Source organism: Phalacrocorax aristotelis, chromosome 10 (genome assembly GCF_949628215.1).
Source record: "Phalacrocorax aristotelis chromosome 10, bGulAri2.1, whole genome shotgun sequence".
Taxonomy (NCBI): Eukaryota; Metazoa; Chordata; class Aves; order Suliformes; family Phalacrocoracidae; genus Phalacrocorax; species Phalacrocorax aristotelis.
The window spans coordinates 26,361,113-26,371,676 of NC_134285.1; the positions used below are offsets into that span (position 1 = coordinate 26,361,113).

At 48.5% G+C, this 10,564-nt stretch overlaps 1 protein-coding gene across 1 annotated transcript; it reads right to left on the reverse strand.

The window, feature by feature from the left end:
• Nucleotides 1-1,007: 1,007 nt before the first annotated feature.
• Nucleotides 1,008-9,241, reverse strand: INTS15 (integrator complex subunit 15). The gene is made up of 6 exons (XM_075106082.1): nt 8,869-9,241; nt 8,147-8,368; nt 6,721-6,886; nt 4,325-4,852; nt 2,407-2,446; nt 1,008-1,794 (listed from the first exon to the last, which is right to left on the reverse strand). Exons 1-6 carry the CDS (start codon nt 9,058-9,060, stop codon nt 1,587-1,589), a joined length of 1,356 nt encoding a protein of 451 aa, XP_074962183.1. The 5' UTR covers nt 9,061-9,241; the 3' UTR covers nt 1,008-1,586.
• Nucleotides 9,242-10,564: the final 1,323 nt, after the last annotated feature.

Sequence of the window (10,564 nt, forward strand, 5' to 3'; positions counted from 1 at the left end):
TCGCCGCACGTGACCGGCCGGCCCCGCGCAGGCGCAGAGGGCGAGTCCGGCGGACAGCCCCCAGCAGAGACTAGGGAGGGAGCAAGGCGGGAAGTCAGGAGTGCTAATTAGCGGGGAAATTTCAAATTAGCGATGCATCCTTAACCACAAACGCTTAGGAAGCAGGAGGCAGGTTGGTCTCGCACCTCTTCCGCAGTCTCCCCCAGTGCTACACTACAAAGGGCGCCAGGGTGACCCATCACACTACCAGGGCTTGATGACAATAACTCCGATCCTGAAGTTAAGGTTTTTAAGGGTTTTTCCTTATCGTTGAAGCGCTACAAAGTGAAATAAGGCAGGATATTTCCCTTGGAAAGGACCTACAATGATCATCTAGTCCAACTGCCTGACACTTCAGGACTGACCAAAAGTCACAGCTTATTATTATTTACCTTCCCTTTCCAGAGAAGAAGAGTTTCCTTCTCAGCTGTTTCATTCAAATCAGATTCTCACAGCTTCCATCTAATCTGTCCCCTTTTTGCAACCAGCATGCAACCAGGTAACCACAGCCACCCCATCTCAGATGAGGACAACAGCCATGGAGCTCTTTATAATAAAGTCACTAACATACAAAAAGGACCCTTCTTTCTTGCTTTTTCACTCAGCAAAGGGGACTCAGAGCATCACGGCACAACAACAGAGAACAACTTGCCTGAAAGGGCTAGTCAGCGTGTTTAACAGCAAGTTATGCCACCCTTCCTGAGATACTGCCGCACCCGCCTGCGCCTCACTCAGAGCCAGCCAGCACCCTGCAGCCAGCCTTCAGGCAGTTTTCCAGCTAGCATTAATTAAATGCACCAGATCTCACCCCAAAGTTTCATGAATCACTGGTTGAGGTATGCAAAGAGGGCATTTCCCCAGCCTGGAGGATGATGGGTCACTGCCGCCACGAAGGGGGTTCGTTCCCTCCCTTGCACAGGCCTAAGGAGTTGGACCTTCTAATCGCTGTTTGAAAGAAAGCAGCAGAATTATTTTATGCTTCTTAAATTGTTTCCTTTAATAGGAAGTGCTGCTTTACTCTACGTTGTGCTTCTGAAACAAACATTTGTGTTCCAAAAATATACAGTGTACACATACTCTGTAGCTATAGATACAAACATTTACAAAGAAACAAGCAGGCTGGAGTGGACTGGCTTGAAAAAAACTCACGTCTTTCTTTCTGGCCCTCCTAGAGCAAGACTATTGGGGCTCACCATGCTGGAAACAGATCAGGATTACTGAAAAAAATGTGATTGAGAAATATCACACGCTTGGTGACGATACTGAACAATGTGGAACAAAAAAAATTCCACATGCTGCAGAGGTTTGGAGTTTCTGTTGCCTCTTCCCACCCCCTCTTTTTGTCCCTATGATCTGCCTTAGCATCTGCATCCCGCATCCAAATCAACTGCATCTGTGTCTTCTCTGCTGCTGAAGGATGGATCCCTCATGGGAGCATTGCTCAGCTTTACACCAAAGAGGGAAATGTGGTTCCCGAGACATTTGGTTTCATCTGCAAGGCTTCCTCAAGCTGAAGGAAACTGGGTACACTCTACAGTCTTAGTGTTTTAGCGAATAGGTCGGTATGGGAATGTCATTCCTGGTATAAACGTTTGTACAGGGTGAGCCGGGAGCGCCGGGTGAGCCGGGAGCGCAGGATGCGCGGCATGTGCGGGGTAGCCCAGAGGAGGAGTATGGATATGAGGATAAAATCCTGGTGGCAGAGCTCCATGGGTCGGTTGCTGTACTGGACCTGAAATCACCAGCTGGAGCAGGCTGTGGAGAGAAAGTCAAACAGGAGTGAGGATTATTTGGAGAAGGCTTTTGTCATGGCTCTCCCCAGCCCACAAGGGCCTGGTTCTAAGACAATTCATAACCAACAGACAGTGCTGCTGGCAGACAAGAGGACAGTGACCCAATTATGTTCTTTATAGTTTCCAGCAGACTCTTTTTTCTTTCTTTTTCCTCCTTTTTTTCCTTTTTTTTTTTTTAAACTTGGTTGCTCTTTGCAAAGAGGCAAGAAGCAAAGTGCAGCTAAGCTTAGGGTCAGGTAAAACAAGTAGGGAGTTGGGGATGGGACAACGTTGGGGCAGGTTCCACACTATAGTTTCATTTACCCCTTCTGTACATCAGTTCTAACAGGCTGGGCAAGATCATGTATATGGTGGGAGCCACTGAAGTCTCCTTCAGTCAAGAGTCCACCTTGCAAGGGAAGAAATAGCCAGCACTGTTTGCCACCTTTATCCTTGCACTACACTGTGTGTAATTAAAGGCTGACTTCCAGAAAGTAAACACAATTTTTTAGAGGAGATTTTTGTCTCAGCAGCCCTCAAGTGTGTGTCTTGGAATATGCATTAAAACCAATACAGCTGTGGAAAGGTCTCTTACTTGTTATGCGGTAGCCTGGAGCACACAGTTCTCAAGTCATCTGAAAGAGGACAGAAGACATAACAATAAGGATAAAGCAGAAATTAGAGTAATTTTCCTCTTCACTCTCCTTTCTAGGAGATGAGATTACTGAAAAAAGCTCCAGTCATCAACAGATCCAGAATCCCTATCTCGGGCCAAAAACTTAGATAGGAGCAAAAATGTTTCTCCATCTCACCAGTCATGACTGCATCTTTTTGCACTTGAAACTTTATTGTATGTTTGACAGTTAATCTGTGCTGCCATATTGGAAATACGGCTTCATTTCAAAGCAGACCAAGCCTTAGGTATAGAATTTGCATTATCGATATACTATTAAGAAGTAACTAAGACATAGGAAATACAAGGTATGACTCCGCTCGCTGAATTTATGGTGAGAAAGGCACCAGGTCAAAGCAAGGCAAAGCTGATCCAATACCTATTGGGTTTGGTTTTCTGTTTGTTGTTTTTTGGGGTTTTTTTTGGTTTTTTGGTTTTTTTGTTTTTTAAACAGTGCTAGTGTAAAGAAAGGGTTGAGTGTTGTGGGGTTTTTTTTCTTTCCTTTTTTTTCCTGGGGTCTATTAACTAAAATTTGCACATTTTTTACATCTTGATGTCTTTTCCAGAACATTTCTTGGTAATATCTGTAAGCCTAACTCCTTCGTGACCTGTACCCATCTCTTCCTTGGTCCCATGCAAGGATTACTGCTTTCAGCTGGTTTTCAGTTATTGATGAACAGTTTGTATTTGCCTCTCCAAAGCAGAATAGCTAGAACCAAGGCATTTAACAACATACCCTATTGCTAGAGTCCTTTCAGGAATAGCTTGAGAACAAACTCCTTGCCTTTGTAGATAAATGCACCCCCAAAACACTGAAATAACTGGTATTTCGGCAGCTACTTATATGGAATTACTTTCCACTTCTACAGTAAAAGCAAGTGCTCAGGATGTACAAGGTGAAGAGCAAGGAAAACCACAGCCAAAATAAGCCATCAATTAAAAAAACCTCTACCCTTCTGCCTGTTTTTATTACACTCAGAGCTACTTTATGAAACATTAGAAAGAACAACATTGACATTTGACCAGCAGCACTGGTTCACCCAGGGCAAAAGCCTTAGGCACCTGCTTAGGCAGAGGCCGCTCTCCACAGCCAGGGGCTGCACTAACTGCCAGGGCTCTGGGGAGCTTTGAGCCTTCTGGTCACACCAAGAATCACCTGTTTTCAAAAGAATGTATCAGCAAAACAGTATGTCCAGCTGACCCTGTGCTGTGTTAAGGCACTTGCCTTTTTCATCTCTGCAGATCTTTTGGAAAGAACTGGTTTTGGCAAGAGGAAAGCCACATTAGCAGGTTTCTTTACTAAGTTTAACTGAATTCGTGCACACTGCAATGGGTTTCGCTACAGGAGAGCCAAAGGCCCAGAAATTGCAGATAAGCAGTTTTTGTTTGCTTTTCAAATATGTTGTCTAGCACACCCAACTCCATGGTTTACCTACTTCATGGTCTCTCCTCCAGCAGGCAAACTCAGAGAAGCCAAACCAAAACACAATTAAACAGTGCTTTTTAAATAGCTACAAGCAATCCTGAGGGGGTCAGATTTGTCACCATGCTGGACACCCAAATGGAACTCCCTTGTGCACACTGCAAGGTAGAAGATGAATTCTCCAGCTCTTCAAAGGAACGCACCAGTCACCTGCAACAGTGATCTCTCCCCTTTCTTACTCCTCGGTTATTTTTCCTGAAGTGTTTCCTGCACTATCACTTCCTAAGAGCAGCAAACTACTAATTCTGCTGTGAACATGTTGATCTTTACTCTCCCAAAAATCCCTCTTACAACATCCACACACTGGAGGAAAAGAACCCTATGCCAGGGTCTCTGCCAGCCCCACTGACAACTTACCCCTAGTACACAGGAGCGCTCCCGATGCCATGGCCACTTGCAAAGCCTGAGCCAGTCTGTCTAGAGCCAGTTCAATCTCTTTGGATGCATTGAGAGGATTGAGTTCATCAGATAGTCTGTTAATTTCCTCAACAAGAGGAACCACATGGTCAAAGGGTACTAGCCCCAGCCGCCCATAAAGGTTCTTCTCCGTTAAATGCCCCTGAAGCATCATAAGAACCTGCAGGACACTTAGATGCAGTTTTGAATACAGCTGATGGCAATCTCTGTCTTCTACTGAAGTCAAGTCCTTGGCAATTTTGCTGGGAGGGTGTCCATTCGAGAGAGAAGCTTTCTTCTTCCTTTTATAAGCCAAGGGGGCCTTCACACACCAACGGATCAGTCCAGTCAGCGGCGTGAGCTCTAAAAACCCTATTGGCAGGTTGGCTGCAATAGGAGTGTTTAGAAAGGTGATGAGGATCAAGCGGGGATCTTCAAAGATCCAGGAAACAATCAACTCGAGCAGATCTGAAGGAGGGATGAGGTCATCTGAAGATAGGAAAGATATTATTGAGTAAGCTGAGCCTTGCACTGGAGCACGGGACAGCGATCTTTAATTAATCTCTTGCACACACCCTTCCCACACCGTCACAACTATAATTTCAAGACCTCCCCAACTCTGCTGTTTCTTTCAAGACACCAGAGGTAGGTGCTCGTTTGTCCCAGGGAAGATACAACCATGTTTCTCTCAACTTCACCTTCTCCACCACCAAATGTCAACATTTATCCCCTTTCCCAGCAAAGCTTCTTTTGTTGTTTTCTTCTCTCCCACCCATCATCTGCTCACTTTTCTCTAAACTCAGTCTCGATTTATCCCTTGCCTGTAAAACAGGCAAGGAAAAATGCGTTGGCACTTTTTTCTCTTCACCTCAATCATCCAACTTATTTCCTTTAAGACTAACCTAAACAAGAATGTCTTGTGGAAAAACTTAACGTAACAACAGGGCCACGTGACAGGTAAAGGATTATAAGATTATGTAAAGCTTCAAGTAAGAAGTGAAAGGTGGTCATGAACTGCAGCTTGACTACAGACAAGAGAAACATTGACTTCACAGGAATTGTGCCTCAGCCTGTCACAGGGACAGGCTACTGGAGTAAGCAACGTACTTTCATTGCGAGTTGTGTACAGTGTCAACACAGGGCTCAGCAAAGAACTAGATAGTCAGGTCTTTTGTACCTGAAATGACCTACAGGACAAATCATCTGGACTACAGACTTACTAATGTGCAGTGGATACCGAATCAGTATTTTCCAGTTTTTAAGCTTTTCTGAGACCTCTGAGTATCACAGATACTGATATTGCTGTTTGTGTGATCTACTTCTGTCCTCAGGACATAGTGGAGAGACTGCCCAGTTATAGATCACCCTTTGCAGAGCAAGCTTCCTTGTGTCACCAATAACATCTCAAATAAACTAAGGAATTAAAAAAATTGCTTCCTATAACTCATGTTATTTCCTTTCTGACATGTCTTTTCATTAGTTCGATGAACTTCCAAGTGGTTTCACAAAACAGATACAAAATACTGAGGAAGACTATGCTATGAGCTCTACCAAAAACTTTTTTAAAAAAAATAGTCTAAGCCTGCGCATCTCTCTCACTAATGCCAAGCTGCTTATTTGGAGAAGACCATGCAAAACATTTCCTTTATCGATAACAAATAGTATCTGCTTTTTTGGATTATATGTGATGTTGGTTTTTAGTGTATGGTTGCTCCCTAGTCTACCATGAGCGCTCTGTCTCTCTTGCTGAGTAAAGGCAAATCAATCTTATTTTAGACACCTACATGTTTCTAGTGCCTGGGCAACCACCACCTGAGACAGGTCACGTCACTAGCTGGTCACACATACAGTTAAAGAGCACACTGGAGGTATGCTGCTGATTGCATTTCTCATCACTGCTCAACAGAAATCCTGCTCCAGCTTGCAAACATTCAGAAGTTGTGTTTCTCCCCTTTTTGGAAGAAATCGGACTGACAAGCAGCCCTGAGTCTATCTGCTGGGTAGGTGACACACAATAGGGAGGTCCAGTTGGAAAGCAGATGAGCTTTCACTCCTAGAGCTGCTCAGTCAATAAGATCCCTGTGTCCTTTGCCCTCTGCAGAGGACACTGCCCTTTGTGTCAGGCGATACCTGGCTGCCTCTCCAGCAAAGACTCTCCCTTCAGCCACCGTGTGGTTATTTTTATTCTCACCCTAGTGACAGATGAGGCAACGCCACACATATCAGCTGCTTCTGGCAATAATTACATGGTAACAAGCATCTTTCAAATTTCAGCAGTTAATTTGCTTCCAACAGTTAATTTGTGTTGCATAATTCTCCATCTCTCACTTCCACAGCCACAGCTTGGAAACACTTACCTGAAGAGAGGTCATAGAGTGCTGTGACCGATGTAATGAACTGGCAGCAGAAGCGAGGACTGGCACTGAATATCTGCTTCAGTGTCTGGATGGACCCTGGCACCAAGTTGCAGTAGTCATCCACCAAGGCTCGGGCTAGCCTCACACAGTACACAGCAGGGGTTCGCTGCAGGGGTGTGGGACAGCACACAAGGAGAAGTGGATTAAACCCAATCACAGAAAGTTCTACAGAGCTGACTTCAAAGTTTACATTGCTCAAGGTCTGCCTGCCACCTCACCCAGCTGCTTTGCTGTTTCAACTTTCCCAAAATTAAACTACACTTCCTCTCTCTCTCTTTGTGTATCAAAGATTCACTTAGAAATAAAATTACTGTGTCACAATACTAAAATAGATGGTGATATTTTCTGTTTACGATATCTGCAATTTAAAATTAAAGCCTTTTACATGAGTATCTTTACCTAGAAGGAATTTTTTTTTCTACTTCAGCAACATAGTTCTATAGTTCAACTAGTTCAGTACCAGAAAAACTAGTCCAGTAACCTGCCAGTTACGCTTGACATTTTTAATGTGAAAAAATCTGTGCAATCCTCACATTATTTCAGAGCTGTGACCTGCAAAAAACTATACCTTCTTCCACTATCCAGGTTACATCTCCTCCTCCCCTACCAAGGCTCGCTAGCTGGGAAAAGAGGGACCCCACAGAAACTGTACCCATCTGCCTCCTTCCCTCCCAGCACAGCCTTTCTGCTCTTTCCCTTCTGTAAAGCAAGTGACTTCCACACATCCCACAAAGGCAGCGGGAACAAAGATACACCTCCCAAGGCCTACAGTGGGAAATCTCAATGGGAAAGGAGGAGATACAGCCTATCCCTGACATACTGTATGCATGGATACAAATACCAAACACGGGTATTTTGTGTCCAAATCTCAAGAGGGAGGCTTGCCTCTTCTGCCATGCCCAAACTTGCACATGAGGGACAGTTTATTTTCCAAACTCCAGAGTTGGCTTCTCTGGGCAATGTGACCACAAACTGTCCTAGTTTTGTCCCATGTCGGTCAAACTCTCCACTGATCCCTTTCAACATGCTGGGGTTGGGGTGGGGGGGTGGGGGTTTGTTGTGGAAATCAATAAAACTTTCACCCGCAATTAAAAAAAAAATTGTTCTGCCAGTGCAGTACACAAATAGATTGTCAAAAGCTCTACCTTCATGCTATAGCAAAGGAATGGACACGAGCACAGACGTGGGGTGCATGCAGCCACAGCAGCCAGCTCTTGTAGCATCTTAAACTGCCACGGAGGAGCAGCTGACTGCAATCAGCTGTTACCGACTGCTAGGTGATGCTCTGCCTCAGCCCACCCATACTCATCGCAGCACATTCCCTCACTCCTTCCCCAAGACAACCCTGCCTGTACAGAAACTGTACCTGCAGCCAGAAGGCAGCACATTCCAGAACTGGAACCCTGCACACAGCCACTGCCATGGAAACCAGCTTTCCTAGTAAAGCCATCCTGCTGTCATCTGCTTTGTTTCCTTGCGGGCTGAAGAGAGATGAGAAAATGATCTGCCGGACTGAATCCTTGGTTTGCTCTTGGAAATAATTGCACATGATCTCAAGGAGCTGAAGTTCCTGAAGTGAATTCAATCTCTGAAAGAAAACAAAAGCAAAGCTGCAAAATATGCTGGGGCTTTTGAAGAATCAAGAGCTGCTTTGGTGAAAGATGGGAACAGTAAAGGCTGAGAGCTTCCCTCAGGTGTTTGAAACTCAGTCTTATGTACAGTACATATATTCAAGTCTCGTGAACCACTGCATTTACCTTTGTACACAGAAAAGCTCTCAGTTTTATGGTTGGATACCCAAGGCTGTCCCAGCAAGTGCTGCCCACGGACTGAAACCTATAGCAACAGTGGGGTGAAAAATATGTCCTTCCTCCCCAGATAAGAACGCTGAGGTGTCAGCTGGGCCCGGCAGCCGCAGGGCCCCAGGCCCGTGCCCCGCGCCCAGCCGCTGTGGTTTCATGCCACTGCTCTCCAGGAGGTCCCAGCCCACACCCAGCCATCCAAAAACCCCGGCACAGTTCAGCCCGCAGCCGCTCGGCCACCGGCCCCCCGGGACACCGCCAGGCCTCGCCCCGCCACCGGGCCCACCTTGGGCGGCGCGCCGCGCTCCTTGGGAACCTGGAAGAGGAACTCCTCCAGCAGCTCGGCCGGCCCCTTGTCGACCAGCGGCAGCGGGGCGCTCTGCAGCTGGCTGCTGAAGTAGATGTCCAGGTGGTACAGCACCTCCTTGGCGGCGCTCAGCGCGTCCCGCCGCAGCAGCGAGTGCCGAATGTCGCTCATGGCTGCGACCCCGCCGAGAACGGACCTTCCCCTTCCTCTTTCCCTTCTCCTTCCCCCCCCCCTCCTCCTCCTCCTCCTCCTCCTCCTCCTCCTTCTTCTTCTTCTTCTTCTTCTTCTTCTGCTGCTGCTGCTGCTGCTGCTGCTGCTGCTGCTGCTGCTGCCGCCGCCGCCGCCGCCGCCGCCGCCCCCCGGCCCGGCCCTGCCCCGTTCGGCGCGGAGCCGCGCGGCCTCCCACAGCGGCGGAGGCGAAGAGCTGACGGACGCTATGGCAGCCCGCGCCGGACAAAAAGGGACCAGTAGCGCCCGCCGTCGGCAGCGCCCCCTAGCGGCCCCGTCCGCATACAACGAGGGAGGGGGGCGAGGAGGGGGGTTGAGACTCAGTGGGGCTTTGGCGGGTGGGGGACTGGCTCTGGGGGTCTTGGCCTGGGGGAAGCCGGGCCCTGGGGGGGTCGTGGGCTGGGGCAAGCTTGGCCCTGGGAGGGTCTTGGGCTGAGAGGGTCTTGGGCTGGGGGAAACCTGGCCCTGGGGCTGGCCTTTGGGGGACTCTTGGCCCAAAGAGGGACTGACCCTGGGGTGGGGTGTCTTAGCCTGGGGGGGCCTGGACCTGGGGCTGACCTGGGGAGCTGCAGGCCCGCTGGGGGGGGTTCTAGGCCCAGCCCTATCCCACTGTGGGGAGCAGGGTGCAAGCCCTAGCCCTGCTCTGGGGGTCTTGGCCCCATGGATGGGCTGGCAGGGCCCCCCCAGCGCCTGAGGAGCACCACACACTGCAGGGGCCTGGTGCAGCCCTCTTGGGAAACACGGCAGCTGCCTTTGGAGGCCAGGGAGCGCTGGGACATCAGCCAAAGCCACTGGGGCAGGGCTGGGTTGAGCTGTGGGAGCATGCAGGGTGGAGGTCTGCCTTTCCTGGCACCACAACGGTCCCCCCCAGGGTCAGGCACTGCGGCAGGAACCTGTTGTTTTTCAGGACTCCCAGCATGGCTGCACACCTGAAGTCCAAAGCTGGTGGGGCCACACTGGACGCACTGGCTGCACTCAGCCCACCATCCCTGGCCCACTCACATGAAACCAGCTTGTTGGAAATGTGGGGTGCTGTATGAGAGCTGTTGGTGTTGGTGAAATAAACACTTTTGAAAAGAAATTGTAGCTGGTGATGGGTGAGGGCTGCCAACGCCCCATATTGGGGAGCTGCTATTCCCCACGGGTGGTCTCTGGGATTCAGTTACACCACACAGATCTCTTGTTGGCGTTTTGATTGATTCAGGCACATTCTCAGCCTTATCTGGGGCGGGAGGTGTTGGCACTGGTTGAAAGGGTTATTTTTTCCACTGAGCAGACCTTTATTTCTGTGAAAAATGTCACATGGAGCCTGCGGCCTCACACGCTCCTTGGCTGGACGACCACTTGGCATGGTGAGCATGTCCCTTCCCATAAATGCAGGTACAGCACCTTCCCCTCCCAGAGACCTTGAACGACACAAAAGGTAGGTCCTGCTCCCCTCTTCTCC

Coding starts and splice junctions, on each gene's coding strand:
- INTS15 (XM_075106082.1), bottom strand. CDS start 9,060: ATGAGCGACATTCGGCACTCGCTGCTGCGGCGGGACGCGCTGAGCGCC. Junction 2,447..4,324: donor AGCGCTCCTGTGTACTAGGG/GTAAGTTGTCAG, acceptor GTCCTCTTTCAG/ATGACTTGAGAACTGTGTGC. Junction 1,795..2,406: donor TCCAGGCTACCGCATAACAA/GTAAGAGACCTT, acceptor TTCTCTCCACAG/CCTGCTCCAGCTGGTGATTT.